We start from the raw sequence: 17,318 nt of genomic DNA on the forward strand, positions 1-17,318 counted from the left end.
GTAACTATACATCTGCAGCCGTAAGAGTTCTGCTGATGGTTTTAGAGATCAGTCGCCCCTTCCTAGAACACAGGGGACTTAGTAAGCGAAGCTCAGGCCCAGCTGCCCTCCTCTGCCTCAAGCTGACCTTCGCTGTACAGCTTCATTGTCTTGATAGATGTGGGTTCCTGCAGCAATTCTGTCATCTATAAGGAAGTTCCCAACTTCATTTGAAAGCCCAATAAAAGACTCTTCTCAGTCATTTTTTCTACTCCTTCGTGGAAAATCAAGGGGGAGAGGGCAGGATCCTGCCAATAACACCTGATATTGGAAGCAGCTGGACTTTCACTAATAAGTGCAACACAAAGAAAAGAACCTTCTAGCAGAGCTCTTCTTTTAATGCCATGGGCTGCCACGTGCAATTGTGAATTATTAGGAACATAAGATACAGAAAAGTTGAACTTCAGTCTCTTCCAACTTGGAGTTGCTCCTGTTCTCAGATAAAAGGTCAATATGAGGCAGGGTTTTGGGTGAGAGAGTTCCGAGGCAGGGGCCTGGCTGGCCAGGGTTGCCTTAACTCCCAGCAGAGGCCCAGCAGTCTAGGCAAATATCACATCATCAACAGACCCTGATACAGCAGAGCATGGTGTGCTGCTGCTAAAGGAAACTCTGAAGATTCCTGAATGAACAGCCCAACCCTCTCATTGCGTAGATAAGAAAAATAACTAGTATTTAAATTCCTGCTAAATCAGAAAGCTATTGTGTTATTTTTAAAAATCTAGAACGAATAAGCAAAGAGTGAATAAGCTGGTGATAAGGGTTTAAGAAACCTTTAAGGGAGGAGAAACTTAAAGTTAAGAAAACTCCATCAGCTGGCTTGATTTTCCTTTGAAAGAAGGAAATGGAGGAGTGCTATTTATTTGATTTCATCAATAGAACATCTCACCTAGTTTTCAGAGCACTGGAGCTAGGTTGGGGGAGGCGGAGCTTAGTTGCACAAAAAGTTAAAAGAATAGTAGAAGCACAAAATTAAAAGAATAATAGGCTCATCCTAAAATCCGATTCATTGGCACCACATGCCTTTGGAATCAAGTTGGGGTCAAATCCATCAATGAATTTGAAGTTCATGAATCTTTCAAGTAAACCTGCTCTGAGCCAAGCTGTTCACATCATGGTGGGGCTCAGTTTCCCAAGACAGCCTGCAAAAGCCTCATAGATGCCTTTGTCTTTTTCACCCAGCACAGTGCTTTAAACATAGTAGGTACTCCACAAAATTTGTTGAATGAGTAAATAGATGACTCTTCATCATCATCCTTTCTTCCTGAGATGTTGAGATTAATTGGGATAAGCATCTCTAATCTCAGAGGAGGAGTAACCGCCCCTCCCCCGGGACAGGCCTTCTCCATTATCCTCTGGTCAGTGAGTGCCCATGTGTTTATATAAAATGCTCATTTGTACATTTTTCTCATTATTTATTATTTATGCATTTGCTCAATAACTATTGTGCTAACAAAACAACACTCTTGCAGTTAAATAATCAAAACAAGGCACCTCATCTCCTGGGGAAGTGTCAGCTTCTGGGGGGCCTTACTGCCTTCCTCACCTCTTTGGTACACAGCAGAGAAGGTTTCAGAACTGCTGCTGTGTGGCGCGTCACTCTGCCCTGCCAACAGGACACACACCCAGGGCCAGGCCTGCTGGGGGCTGGGGCAGGCCCTACTCATTGACCACCCACCTCCAGTGTCACTCTGCCTGCAATGGGGACATTCTGGAAGAGGCTGCAGTGCTTGATCTAAGGAAGGGAAGCAGTTTGCTTAGATAGAGGAGGAAGGAAGGGATGGCAATGCAGGTTCTGTGATTATATGTGAGAGCCTTCATTGACTAGGGACCCTGAAATAGCTATATGCCCTCTCAACTCTCTCCTTCAATATTTTTAATGGAGAAATAAATGCTTGCACATAAAACATTCATAAGGTGTCATGAGATACACACATACTTATATGTAGGTCTCCCTTCTACCTCAGATTACTACATTCTCCCATCTCCCTCCCTAGAAACAAACATTAATATTCTTGCAAGATAATGCTTGCAACAACGTGCATGTCCATACACATATATGTTTATGCATGTGTATGTGTATTCATTATTACACAAATACAAGCATACCACACCCCCATCTGACCCTGACTTTTTAAAAGAAGTAGCTCATATATAAAATTTAGAGGTCAGCCTCCAAGAACCCAGAGTGGGTAGGAAAAGGTAGAAAGTTAGGTGGAGGGACCAACAGGGAATATCCGGGACACCAAGGATGGCAACAAGATGGGCAGTGCCAGCCCACTGGCCTCTTCTCACACATGAGACAAGTGAAATGCCTCCTCATCACAGGCAGGATTTAAAACCACAGGCAGACGCTGACAACAGAAAAGCTGACTTCAGAGAAGGCGCAGATCACCACCAACATGGCTCCCTAGAGATTCTGAAAGACCACGTGCTGCCACCCCATCCCTCTCCCCAACTCCATCACCCCCAAATACCAGGAGATGCCAATTTGGTGAACTACACATAGCCTATGAGCCATTTTTTTTTTTTTTTTTTTGATACAGAGTCTCACTCTATCGCCCAGGCTGGAGTGCAATGGCGCAATCTCGGCTCACTGCAACCTCCACCTCCCAGGTTCAAGCGATTCTCCTGCCTCAGCCTCCTGAGTAGCTGGGATTACAGGCGTGCGCTACCATGCCGGCTAATTTTTGTATTTTTAGTAGAGACGGGGTTTCACCATGTTGGTCAGGCTGGTCTCGAACTCCTGACCTTTTTCACCCACCTTGGCCTCTCAAATTGCTGGGATTACAGGCGTGAGCCACCGCGCCCAGCCCCTATGAGCCATTTTCTAAAGGATGATGACAGAGGCTTTGGTGAAACAACATGAAATTTACCTGAATTTTACCTCCTCTTCAGAGAACCAGAGAATTTAGGAGTAGCTTGTAAAGATTCTAGTGGCAAAGATGTCAGTAAAATGCATCACTGATCACTGAGCACATTCTTTTCATTTTAGTTCTTAGCTGTTATTCCCTTCCTTCTCCCACAAATGTTATTCCCTATAAGTCTGGCTCCAAATTTCCATTCCATATGATACCTTCCCTTTCAGTTCAAAAAGCTCAGGGGAGAGAAATAATAAATAATAAATAAATAAATATTAATAATAGCTACCGTTTATTCTCATTAACTCTCACAACCACTATATAATATTTCTAGCCTTTTTTTTTTTACAGGTAATAAAACTGAAGCTTTGCATATTTAAGAAATGTGTCAGCTGGGCGCGGTGGCTCACACCTGTAATCCCAGCACTTTGGGAGGCCAAGGCGGGTGGATCACCTGAGGTGGGGAGATCGAGACCAGCCTGACCAACATGGAGAAACCCCGTCTCTACTAAAAATACAAAAAAATCAGCTGGGCATGGTGGCCCATGCCTGTAATCCCAGCTACTTGGGAGGCTGAGGCAGGAGAATCGCTTGAACCTGGGAGGTAGAGGTTGCAGTGAGCTGAGATCGAGCCATTGCATTCCAGCCTGGGCAACAAGGGCAAAATTCTGTCTCAAAAAAAAATTAAAATAAATAAATAAATAAATAAATAAATGAAATGTGTCCAAGATTGCACAGTTAATAAATAGCAGACCTGAATCTCACACTGAGGGCTCTCTGGCTTCCACCTATCTCAGAAGACCAAGAAGCAGAATAAGGGGCCTACATGGCCACTGCCCTCTCCCCACCAGCCCACACCTGAGGCTTCATCTTCCAATGCCAGCTTTGTGGTTGGAGAATCCCTCACCCTTTATGAAGACTGGCCGGGTGTACCAACAGTTGTTGCTGACAGTGCTGGATGAAGCACAGATGTTCCATGTCACAGTGGTAAAGGAGGATGGGGAGTTAAAATTACAGAAAGAACATTGGCTTGGGCATAAAATTGGCTGCAGGAACATATTTTTCAGGTGCAGCCCGGGGCTACTTACTGAACCTCTCTAAGCTTTAGTCTGTTCATCTGAAAAGAGAGACAGTAATGGCACCTGTCTCATATAATGTTGCCATAATTATTAGGTAGGATAAGGGGTACAAAGCTCTTGGCTCATCTCCTGGCAGATATTAGTTTGCTTTTCTTTTCTTTTTCAAGATGGGGCATGTTTCAGGCCCATCTTGGGCCTTGGAGGAATCTCAGCATCTGCTATGAAGAAGGCAAAGCTAGAGGGACCTCCCAAGGAGAAATGGCAGGAACATTTCAGGATATAAAGCAGCGACAAGGACCCTTCTAAATGCACATTCTCCATGTCACAATATCATTACCTGCCTTTTTCCCATCCCACCTCTGACAAGTGCTAGGATTCCCTGAAAAATCAAATCTGTCTTGTATTCAGCCGCCACCTGCCCTCCATCCCAGATTCAAAATTGGAGAACTGGCATTCTCAGCAAATAAGCCTTCTTCCTTTCATTGCATTCCAATAATTCTCCAATGCCTCCGCACCAGCAGGCACTTTTCTGGGGGCTGCATCCCTCCTGGGAGCCTCTGCCCTGTTGCCCTGTAATGCTCTCCCCAGCCTCCCAGGCTGCATGTCTCTGTGTGACACTTGTGACATCCTATGAAAGGGATCATCTGTCTATCTAAACTGTTTGCTCCCTTGAGAGCAGACATGGTATCTCATTCATCTTTGTAGCCCCAGTGTCTGGCACATGATTGTTGGTAACTTTTCTTTTTAAGCAAGCTGTGAGAAACTCAAAGATGAATTAGACCTTCTACCCTCAAGGACCTGACAGTATACGTATCTGAGACTGCATCCTCCCCACCCCCTGTGCAGCAGAAGGTGCAGGCACCACGCGTGACATGGGGCCATGTTTTATGCTCCTAACTGAGTTCTGATACTTGCTAACTGCTTTACCTTCCCCCTTCTCATCCACAGGGGACCCCACTGTCTGCTCCATCTCCAACCCTGATTTTGTCATCTACTCTTCAGTGGTGTCCTTCTACCTGCCCTTTGGAGTGACCGTCCTTGTCTATGCCAGAATCTATGTGGTGTTGAAACAAAGGAGACGGAGAAGGATCCTCACTCGACAGAACAGTCAGTGCAACAGTGTCAGGCCTGGCTTCCCCCAACAAGTAAGTACCCTGGAGGGGGTAGAGGGAAGACAACACCCAATCTCCTGACTTCCCAGCCTGTGTCTAGCAGCACACGATTTTGCCGTTTAGCTACATTGGAGACACAAATCTGACACCCACTTTGGAATCTACTAATATTGGCTGTGCTTTGAAGGTAGGAAATCCAATCTCAAGAAAACATTGATAGTTGTCTCTAGAGCCTACCTTACCTGGCAAAGTGATTGGATGGCTCCTGGGCTTGTTCTGCTTCCCTTCAAAGTCTTTCATTTTCCCCAAATGGGCAACAGCTCAGATGTCCCACAGGTTTTGAAGTTTAAGTGCAGCAGTTGTACCTTGCACTGCTGGTGGGTTCCCAGAACTGACTTTTTGTCTAAACCACTCATCTCAAGAATCACTGGGGTCCATCAGAACCTTTTTTCCTTACTGGATCTGTCCTTGTGTCAAGGAACTGACAAGCTGGTGGGATAGAGTGCTGATAAAGCATTTTACTGGATCTTTCTAGGCTCTGAAAAGAAATGTCATTGCCTCTGCAATGATCTTCTAATTGCTAGGGCTTTACCCCATTGCCTGGCACTTAGTAGTTTTCCCATGATGTACTTGAAGCATGAATGGATATATACTGATCACTTGAAATCTACTAGGGAAGGGACAGTGGTAACATTAAACAGCATCTGCCTTCGTGGAGCTTAGAATCTAGACAAGCAAATAAAGCACCCCTCCACTCAAAGTTAACGAAGAGCCCAGAGCTGAATAGAATGTTTGCCAAATGTGAGGTGAAGACAATTAAGCACTCAATTATGAAGTGCTCTGGAGATTATAGAAGAGAAAACCCAATATGCTCAGTGATATGGTTTGGCTGTGTCCCCACCCAAATCTCATCTTGCATTGTAGCTCCCACAATTCCCACATGTCATGGGAGGGACCCAGTGGGAGGTAATTGAATGATGGGGGTGGGTTTGTCCCCTGCTGTTCTTGTGATAGTGAATAAGTCTCACGAGATCTGATGGTTTTATGAGGGGGAGTTTCCCTGCACAAATTTTCTCTTGTCTGCTGCCATATAAGACGTGCCTTTCACCTTCCACCATGATTGTGAGGCCTCCCCAGCCATATGGAACTGTGAATCCATTAAACTTCTTTTTCTTTATAAATTACCCAGTCTCAGGTATGTCTTTATTAGCAGCATGAAAACAGACTAATACTCTCAGGAAAGGGCTCCATAGACAGAGTAACAATTGAGTTTGATCTTGAAGGCAGATCCAGTTTGGGTGTCTAGATTAATCTTTGATGACCTAGATAATCTTTTTTTTTTTTTGACACAGAATCTCGCTCTGTCACCCAGACTGGAGTATAGTGACATGATCTCAGCTCACTGCAGCCTGTGCCTCCTGGGTTTAAGCGATTCTCATGCCTCCGCCTCCTGAGTAGCTGGGATTACAGGTGCCCACCAACACATCTGGCTAATTTTTGTATTTTCAGTAGAGACAGGGTTTTTCCATGTTGGCTAGGCTGGTCTGTAATGCCTGGCCTCAAATGATCTGCCCATCTCAACCTCCCCAAGTGCTGGGATTACAGGCGTAAGTGCCCGGCCTGATGACCTAGATTATCTTTGATGATCTTTTAAGGTCTTTGATGATGTCAAAAGTATGAATGAAGGCCAGGCTCTTAAGTTGAAGTCCCAAGGCTTGAGTGAAACAAGACTATTAATCCCCATGAAAGAGGAGATCAAGACCCAAGGCTGAGGATATGAAAGTATTGCATTCAAAATATTATTATGTCACATGGCTACCTATGACATGGCTAGACCCACAACTGACTGTTCCTCCTTCAACTCCCCCGCCCAGTCTTTTTGTCTGCAGCTGCACCCCATTCAGCAGTTTTCAGTAAGGGCCCAATTTCCATCAGATGCCACAGGAAAAATGGTAAGTGGGCCATGTCTTTGATCATAGAGAAAGAATAAGAGACCTTTTCCCACAATACTGGCTTATCTTGATTCTACTCTTACCCCAGAATGAAACCTTGCCCTGATTCCCACACATATATCTATAAGACAAGATCTGAAATTCTTCCTAATTTAAGCTTCAGAATAGAATTCATCAGATGATATTGAGAAAGCACATGACTATTGGGCTTGATCTTAGCGACTGGAGCCAATGACTCTTGCACACTGTGTGACAATGCCATCCAAGGCCACCTGCATTAGAGGAAACAGATGTCAAGGGAACACACATGGGCAGAGCAAAAACCAGGCAAAGAAAGGAAAATTTCAAGTGCCATATTTACCACTGAATGTGGGAAAAACCAAGACAACTTCATGGTCACCATTAGCCTTGTTCTTCCAATTCAAGCCAGGCCTGCCTCGCCCAGCTAGCAGAGTGCAGAATGGAGTCTGGAGGTGTTAGATATGAGAACAGTATTCCTCTCTGAATTCCACATTAGAAATAAAACTTCAAAAATTTGTAATAATTAAGGTCTGAACTTTGTTCAATCTTGGTATAGTTAATGACTTTTTACACAGGCCTGGTGTGGTAATTGGAGATAATCATTTTAAGCGACAATAGCTATGCAGCTCAAAGTTGCCTATGGCTGATCCAAGGTGTAAGGAGGCTTCAAGGCCAAAAGGAGGAAAAATATTGAATACAAAAGAGAGACTGGACAGCCAAGAGACTGGCATTTCCAAGAGTGTGGAGAATTAGGTTCAGTCCTGCCATCTGGGAGTGGAGGGCTCTGCCAGCCAGACCCCGAGGAATCCAATGTTTCCTCATGTCAGTCATGGAAGTAGTGATCAGGTTTTGCAGACAGAGCTGAAAAATACACTCACCAATATATAATCTCAGAAGAATCATTTTCCTACTATACGACTGAATTTCCATATCTGTAAAATGGAAACAGGGTATACTAGATCAGGGTTTTTTTGTTTTTGTTTTTGTTTTTGAGACAGAGTCTCACTCTGTTCCCCAGGCTGGAGTGCAGTGGTGTGATCACAGCTCACTGCAGCCTTGAACTCTTGGGCTCAAGTAATCCTCTCATCTCATCCACTACACCCAGCTAAATATGAGATTTCTTAGGCAATCCCAAGAATTTGTTTCCCATCCCCTAGTTTTAGAAATAATGCGTTAGAAGTCAAATACTGTCACTTTAAGAAGATCAGTAGGTGCCAGTTTAACTATAAACATAATCTTGGGGCCGCGTGTGGTGGCTCACGCCTGTAATCCCAGCACTTTGGGAGGCCAAGGGGGGGGTGGATCATGAGGTCAGGAGTTCGAGACCAACCTGACCAACATGGTGAAACCCCATCTCTACTTTAAAAAATACAAAAATTAGCCGGGCATGGTGGCATGCACCTATAATCCCAGCTACTCAGGAGGCTGAGGCACAAGAATCACTCGAATCCGGGAAGTGGAGGTTGCAGTGAGCCGAGATTGCACCACTACACTCCAGCCTGGGTGACAGAGGGAAACTCCATCTCAAAAACAAACAAACAAACGAAAAAAACAACAACAAAACAAACAAACAAAAAAACACACCATAAGCTCTGTTGTAAATAGGCATTCAGATAAAATGAAATATGCTTATTTTAATTATTAGAAAATGCCATCAAAATGAAAACCAAAAAATGTTAAATATGTATTCTCTTAACTTGAAGTCATGTTAAGTGAAATAAGCTAGACATAGAAAGACAAATATCACATGTTCTCAATCACATGTGGGAGCTAAAAAAGTGGTTATCGTGAAAATAGAGAGTAGATTCATGGTTACCAGAGGCTGGGAAGGAGATTGGGGAAGGGGCAAGGAAGAGAGGTGGATTCATGGGTACAAACATACAATTAAATAGAAGGAACAAGTTCTAGTGTCTAATAGCACAGTAGGGTGACTACGCTTAACAGCAGTTTTTGTATTTCAGAATACCTAGAAGAAAAGATTTGAAATGCTCCCAACACAAAGAAATGATAATTGTTTGAAGTGATGACTAGCCTGATTTGATCATTACACATTGTATGCATGTATCAAAATATTGCATTTGCCCCACAAATATGTAAAATTATTATATATGAATTTTTAAAATCTTCAAGAAAAAAACGTATATTATTCTAAAATTCCTAAGAATACCTCTGTGGAGCGCCATTTAAAAAAAAAACTCTAGGCCAGGCGCGGTGGCTCATGCTTGTAATCCCAGCACTTTGGGAGGCTGAGGTGGGTGGATCACTTGGGGTCAGGAGTTCGAGACCAGCCTGGCCAAAATAGTGAAACCCCATCACTACTAAAAATACAAAAATTAGCCAGGTGTGGTGGTGGGTGCCCATAATCCCAGCTACTCAGGAGGCTGAGGCAGGAAAATCGCTTGAACCCGGGAGGCAGAGGTTGCAATGAGCCGAGATCATGCCACTTCACTCCAGCCTGGTGACAGAGTGAGACTTTGTCTCATAGAATAAATAAATAAATAAATATTTAAAAAACTTAAATTGGCTGGGCATGTTGACTCACACCTGTAATCCCAACACTTTTGGAGGCCAAGACAGGAGGATCACTTGAGCCCAGGAATTCGAGACCAGCCTGGCCAACATAGCAAGACCTCATTTCTACTAAAAATAATAAATAAATAAATAAATAACACTAAATCGTCTTGAAGACCCCTTGCATTCATTCATTCATTCATTCAGAGTATGTACAATGTGCCAGTTCTGTGTATCTAGAAGACTGCTTCCTGGAACTAAGGAAACCAAAGTGAGGGATTTTGGTTGCTGACACTGATTAACTTACGTAGAAAACAAATTTACTGGAAAGCTGTCAGGTGGCTCACAGGCTCGATGAGAAAGCTGAAGAACAGCTTCAGAAAGATGCTCTTCATGCCTAAGAAATAATCTGGTTAGAAAACCTAACACACTGGACATTGAATGCCACCACTACTAGAGGAGTTCTGAAGTCTCCCTGCCTCACAAGTTCCAGTTCAAAGTCTCAGGTGTGAATCTGCAATTGACTGGGCTTGGTGCATGTGCCTGAGCTCTAGCTGCATGAGAACGGAGGTATGAAGTGAATATCTGGCTTTTATGGCATCAGTAATGGGAGTTGACGAGTTGAGTTCTGCCTCCTGTTCGAGACTGACACAATGGTCTGATTCTTCAAACATGGAAAGAAGTTCAAGTTGGGCACACACACATCTCCCCCTCCATACCAGAAAAGTTAACATATTTCAGTTTTCCATTCTCAGAGGCTACTCATCCCAAACCCATTTTTCCCTATTTCTTTTCTGTTTTACAAACGAAGCTCAGAGATATTAAATTAACTTGCCTAAAGGTACATCTACTAAGTAAGAAAGCTGAGAAGAAAATCCTGGGTTTTTTTTTTTTTTTTAAATTTCTATTACGGAAGTTTTCAAAAATAAAAAAGTAGACAAATATAACAACCCCCCAGTAGCCATCAGGCAGCCTCAGTCATGATCAATTAGTGGTCAATCTTATTTCATCTACAATCCCACCTACGTTCACACATCCCCACTGGATTGCTATGAAGCAAATCCTAAACACCATACTATTTCAACCCAAAATATTTCTGCAAGATCCTCTAAAGAATACAGACTGTTGGCCGGGCACGGTGGCTCACGCCTGTAATCCCAGCACTTCGGGAGGCCAAGGCGGGCAGATCACATGAGGTCAGGAGTTTGCGACCAGCCTGACCAACGTGGAGAAACCCATCTCTACTAAAACTACAAAATTAGCCAGGCGTGGTGGCACATGCCTGTAATCCCAGCTACTTGGGAGGCTGAGGCAGGAGAATCTCTTGAACCTGGGAGGCAGAAGTTGCAATGAACCAAGATCACACCACTGCACTCCAGCCTAGGCAACAAGAGTGAAAGCCTGTCTCAAAAAAAAAAAAAAAGAATACAGACTGTTTTATAAGACACATAACCACAATACCACATCACACTAAAAAATTAATAATAGTTTTCTAATATCATTAAATGTCCAATTGATGTTCAAATTTCCCCAATTGTCTTGTAAATTATTTTACAGTTGGTTTGTTTGAATCAAAATTCAAATAAGGCACATATTTTGCAACTGGTAAGTATTATCATTGTTGTTAAAATTTATTTGTTGAAGAAACTGAGTCATTTGTCTTGTGGAGTTTCCCACACTCCACATTTCGGGGCTTATGTCATAGTGGTGTCACTTAATGTGTTTCTCCGTATCACCAGGTCATTCTAACTCAAAAAGGCCAGACTACAATTCTATGCTACCCTGCTCAAGGGGTTGTTGTGATTATGAAATGTTCTATATGTGGTCGGTGCTGCTTTTTTTTTTTACTTTAAGTTCTGGGGTACATGTGCTGAACGTGCAGGTTTGTTACACAGGTATACATGTGCCATTGTGGTTTGCTGAATCTATCAACCTATCATCTAGGTTTTAAGCTCTGCATGGATTAGGTATTTGTCCTAATGCTCTTCTCCCCTTGCCCCCCATCCCTTGACAGGCCCTGGTGTGTGATGTTCCCCTCCCTTTGTCCATGTGTTCTCACCATTCAGCTCCCACTTATGAGTGAGTACATGTGGTGTTTGGTTTTCTCTTCCTGTGTTAGTTTGCTGAGGATGATGGTTTCCAGCTCCATCCACGTCCCTACAAAGGATATGAACTCATTCTTTTTCATGGCTGCATAGTATTCTATAGTGTATATGTGCCACATTTTCTTTATACAGTCTATCATTGATGGGCATTTCGGTTGGTTCCAAGTCTTTGCTATTGTAAATATCGCTGCAATAAACATACATGTGCATGTGTCTTTACAGTACAATGATTTATAATCTTTTGGATACATACCCAGTAATGGGATTGCTGGGTCAAATGGTATTACTGGTTCTAGATCCTTGAGGAATCGCCACACTGTCTTCCACAATGGTGGAACTAATTTACACTCCCACCAACAGTGTAAAAGTGTGCCTATTCTCCTCATCCTCACCAACATCTGTTGTTTTCCAGACTTTTTAATGATCGCCATTCTAACTGGCCTGAGATGGTATCTCATTGTCGTTTTGATTGATTTCTCTAATGACCAGTGATGACAAGCTTTTTTCGTATGTTTGTTGGCTGCATAAATGTCTTCTTTTGAGAAGTGTCTATTCATATCCTTTGCCCACTTTTTAATGGGGTTGTTTATTTTCTTTTAAATTTGTTTAAGTTTCTTGTAGATTCTGGATATTAGACCTTTGTCAGATGGATAGGTTGCAAAAATTTTCTCCCATTCTGTAGGCTGCCTGTTCACTCTGATGATACGGTGGGTGCTTTTTAGTTGTAAAGTCTAAAGCAAATTTCATTTCCCTTAACTTCTCATGGTCCCACCACTCCCTCAGATGTTCCCTTTGTAGGTTTCCCACAACTGTGTTGCCCTCTTCCTTCTTTGAATTCTCTGGCCCTTTCAGGAATATTCAGAAGATAAACAATACCCCCAGAAATGTCAAGATTCCCTCTTGTCACACCTGCAGACCCTCTCTCCTGACCGGGCACATCTGGAGCTGAAGCGTTACTACAGCATCTGCCAAGACACTGCCTTGGGTGGACCAGGCTTCCAAGAAAGAGGAGGAGAGTTGAAAAGAGAGGAGAAGACTTGGAATTCCCTGAGTCCCACCATAGCGCCCAAGCTCAGCTTAGAAGTTCGAAAACTCAGCAATGGCAGATTATCAACATCTTTGAAGCTGGGGCCCCTGCAACCTCGGGGAGTGCCACTTCGGGAGAAGAAGGCAACCCAGATGGTGGCCATTGTGCTTGGTAAGTTTGGATTGGCTTGAGCTGGGTTGGGTTGGGTTAGGTTGTGTTAAGTGGAGCTGGTAGAAGATGCTAAGGTAGCCACATTTGAGAGAAATAGGAAATTCAATGACAGTAATACTTATCAAATGTTCACAATATAATTGAAAAGTGTTTGTGTATAAATGCTAACTCTGGTGGAAATTCAAAAGACCTAGGCTGAAATTTATGAAGCTGAACAAGCCACTTAACTGAGCTGTATTTTGCTGTCCATTATATGGAGCTATAACACATAAATCAAACAATAAGTAAGATAATGATTCAATAAAACTGTCTGGTACATATTGGATATTTAATAAATGCTTGGTTATTTAAAAATATTAAGTGATAAAAATAAGAATGCAAAACACTATTGTGATATGGTATGATAAAATCTAGATTACTTTAGGCTGGGCACGATGGCTCACGCCTGTAATTCCAGCACTTTGGGAGGCCGAGGCAGGCGGATCACAAGGTCAGTAGATCAAGACCATCCTGGCTAACATGGTGAAACCCCGTTTCTACTAACAATACAAAAAATTAGCTGGGCGTGGTGGTGGGTGCCTGTAGTCCCAGCTACTCGGGAGGCTGAGGCAGGAGAATGGCCTGAACCTGGGAGGTGGAGCTTGCAGTGAGCCGAGATCGCGCCACTGCACTCCAGCCTGGGTGTCAGAGCAAGACTCCGTCTCAAAAAAAAAAAAAAAAAAATCTAGATTATTTTAAATACAGAGTAAAAAAGACTGGAAAGAAATTCACCAAGATATCAGAAGTGATTGTCTTTGAGTGATGGGTGCTTATTCCTTTTTTCCTACTTCTCTGTATTTACCAAGCTTTCCATAATGCATACAATCAAGATTTTTTGTTTTTTTAAGACATGGTCTGACTCTGTTGCCTAGGCTGGAGTGCAGTGGCACAATCATAGCTCACTGCAGTCTTGAACTCCTGGGCTCGAGCAATCCTCCGCCCGAGCCTCCCAAGTAGCTAGAACTATAGGCATATGCCCCCATGACCAGCTCATTTTTTAATTTTTATTTGTTTTTTTGTAGTGACAGGGTCTCATTACGTTGCCCAGGCTGGTCTCAAACTCATGGCATCAAGCAATCCTCCCATCTCAGCCTCCCAAAGCACTGGCATTATAGACGTGAGCCACCACACCCTGCCAGAATCAGGGGTAGTTTTTATAATCAGAAAATATGAAATTTATTTATTTATTTATTTATTTATTTTGAGACAGAGTCTTATTCTGTCACCCAGGCTGGAGTGCAATGGCACGATCTTGGCTCACTACAACCTCTGCCTCCCGGGTTCAAGTGATTCTCCTGCCTCAGCCTCCCAAGTAGCTGAGATTACAGGCATGCGCTACCACGCCCGGCTAATTTTTGTATTTTTGGTAAAGACAGGGTTTCACCCTGTTGGTCAGGCTGGTCTTGAACTCCTGACCTCAGGTGATCCACCCACCTTGGCCTCCCAAAGTGCTGGGATTACAGGTGTGAGCCACTGTGCCCAGCCTGAACTTTATTTAAATAAAGAAATTAAAAATGAATAAATCACAGGTACACTATAGAGTTAGTGAAGGCAGTTCATCCTGTTCAGTGTCACTGACAAACCCCAACTCTCTCCTGTATCAGGGAGTTTACTAGAACTCCCAGATGTAATCTCCTCAACAGCAGGAACTATGTCAGTCACATCTTTAAGGTCTTCATACCTATCAGTGCCTAGGATCATGTTTTGCATAGGTAGGCATTAAATAAACGTTTGAATTGAATTAAAAAAGAAAAAGAAAAGATTAGTAAAGCACTACCTAGAGACCAAACTAGAAAACTGATTTAGTTAACAAAGTCCAAAGTGAACGAAAGACATTAGCATGCAGTTTTCTCACCTAAACAAATTTGGCTTATCACACCTATTTCGTAGGGTTGGGTTTTTTTTGTTTTGTTTTGTTTTTTTGAGATGGAGTCTTAACTCTGTCACCCAGGCCGGAGTGCAATGGCGCAATCTTGGCTCACCGCAACCTCTGCCTCCCGGGCTCAAGCAATTCTCCTGCCTCAGCCTCCTGAGTAGCTGGGATTACAGGCACGCACCACCACACCCGGCTAATTTTTGTATTTTTAGTAGACACAGGGTTTCACCGTGTTGCCCAGACTGGTCTTGTACTCCTGACCTCAGGTGATCCACCTGCCTGGGCCTCCCAAAATGCTGAGATTGCAAGCGTGAGCCACTGCACCTGGCCTAGGGTTGTTATAAAAAAAAGTAAGTGGGTATGCAAAACTTCCAGCTTAGTGGCTGGCATAAAGTAGACAACCGTGAGTCATTCTCATGTTATAACAAAAGGAGTAAGCAAATCCCTTACCCAGTTTCTCTCTTCTTTGGCAACTTAGGGGCCTTCATCGTCTGCTGGCTGCCCTTCTTCTTGACCCATGTTCTCAATACCCACTGCCAGACATGCCACGTGTCCCCAGAGCTTTACAGTGCCACAACATGGCTGGGCTACGTGAATAGCGCCCTCAACCCCGTGATCTATACCACCTTCAATATCGAATTCCGGAAAGCCTTCCTCAAGATCCTGTCTTGCTGAGGGAGCAGAAGAGGGAACACTCTTTGTACCCATTTCTAGATGCCAGGCTGTTGGCCCACTCAGAAAGATTGTGCAGCGTCCTCTGGCAAGCAGTAGTAAGAAGATTCCTGGAGCCAGGATGTCCCTGCTTGTCAGGTATAACCAAATGTGTCCTCCAAAACAGAATATTCTACCTCCCCAGCTAAAATCTGACTTCATTCTGACAATCTTCAAATGACTGGGGAGCTCCTGAGTGATAAGCAATAATTCAGAAAGAAGCTGATAAAACATGACTCACACAAAATTGTCATCGGAGGCATGATTCATTACACTGAAGGAAAAATGAACAGATCTCATCATTCTCAACTTGCAGGGGTCCTTGAAATCAGCCAGTAAACCACCTTCTAGAACAGCCAGTCTGTCTTCCTTCAAACCTCTAATTAACTGTCAGGCTAACCTTGTACTTTCATGGGCCCATTCCTCTTGGTCATTTCTTTCCTTCACCGTATCTGGAAATATGAATGGCAAGGCCAGTGCTTCTACCTCTCTGTAGAATCTGATGGGCTAATTTGGTGAGGTGAATTTCTCACACCAAGAGAAACACTGTCCCACATTGGGACGGGGGCTTCATTTCAAACTTTGCTACCCTTGTATTTTAGCTTTAGCTAAGAAGGCGTTTTGATTCCATTCCTTTGCTCTCTAGAGGAAATCTCAGAGTCTCAACTTCCAGAATCATTCAACATGGGGATATTTTCTGAAGACAGAATGACACATCCCATTGTAGTTTCACTGTTGAAACTTATGGTTCAGAACACGCCTTAGATATGCTTTTCATTACACTACCAAATTTTTCTACCCAGGGCATCTCCATTTCTGCTTAACAGGGACCCAATATAGTGGACCACATCATGACATTTTGGGCAACAGTGGACCACATACACAACGGTGGTCTCATAAGATAATAATGGAGCTGAAGAATTTCTATCACTTAATGATGTCATAGCTGTTGCAACATCATAGCTCAACGCATTATTTACATGTTTGTGGTGATGCTGGTGTAAACAAAATGATGCTGCCAGTCGTGTAAAAGTATAAAATTGTGTATAGTACATAATAATATTGGTAATAAATGACTATGTTACTGGTTTATGTATTTACTATACTAAACTTTTCACCATTATTTTAGAGTATACTTCTACTTATTTCAAAAAAGTCAATCATAAAACAGCCTCAGGCAGGTCCTTCAGGAGGTATTTCAGAAGAATGCACTGTTATAGGAAATGACAGCTCCCTGTGTGTTATCGCCCTTGAAGACCTTCTAATGGGACAAGGTGTGGAGGTGGGAGACAGTGATACTGATGATCCTGACCCTGCTTAGGCCTAGGCTAATGTGTGTGATTATGTCTTAATTTTTAACAAAGCAGTTTGAAAAGCAAAAAAAAAAAATTTAAAAATACTTAAAATATTTAGAGTAAGTATATAAAGAAAGAAAATATTCTTGTCCAGCTATCCAGTGTGTTTGTGTTTTAAGCTAAGTGTTATTACAAAAGAGTAAAAAATGTCAAAAACAATTTAAGTTTATAAGGTAAAAAAGGGACAGTAAGCCAAGATTAATTTATTATTGAAGAAAGAAAAACTTTTTAAATAAATTTAGTGTAGCCCGGGTGTACAACGTTGATAAAGTCTATAGTAGTGTACAGTAATATCCCAGGCCTTCACATCCACTCACCACTCACTCACTGACTCACCCAATCTTAATAGCTGAACTCAGCTTCCAGTCTGCAAGCTCCATTTATGGTAAGAGTCCCATATAGGTTCACCGTTTTTTGTCTTTTATATCATATTTTTACTGTATCTTTTCTACATGAGTTATA

General features: G+C 42.8%; 1 protein-coding gene across 3 annotated transcripts in view; it reads left to right on the plus strand.

Annotated features, from left to right (window-relative positions):
* DRD3 (dopamine receptor D3) overlaps positions 1-15,529 on the plus strand; it is a 67,672-nt gene extending 52,143 nt beyond the window's left edge. For 2 of the 3 annotated variants that reach the window (XM_003261833.2, XM_003261834.3), the window contains exons 6-8: positions 4,925-5,121; positions 12,593-12,875; positions 15,269-15,529. In XM_003261833.2, coding sequence (XP_003261881.1) covers positions 4,925-5,121; positions 12,593-12,875; positions 15,269-15,465 — 677 coding nt within the window. In that variant the 3' untranslated portion in view covers positions 15,466-15,529. The remainder of the gene's footprint in view (positions 1-4,924; positions 5,122-12,592; positions 12,876-15,268) is intronic. The other variant, XM_012500998.2, reaches the window with a different exon arrangement.
* The last annotated feature ends 1,789 nt before the right edge of the window (positions 15,530-17,318 follow it).

The sequence above is a fragment of the Nomascus leucogenys genome, chromosome 21 (genome assembly GCF_006542625.1).
Source record: "Nomascus leucogenys isolate Asia chromosome 21, Asia_NLE_v1, whole genome shotgun sequence".
NCBI lineage: Eukaryota > Metazoa > Chordata > Mammalia > Primates > Hylobatidae > Nomascus > Nomascus leucogenys.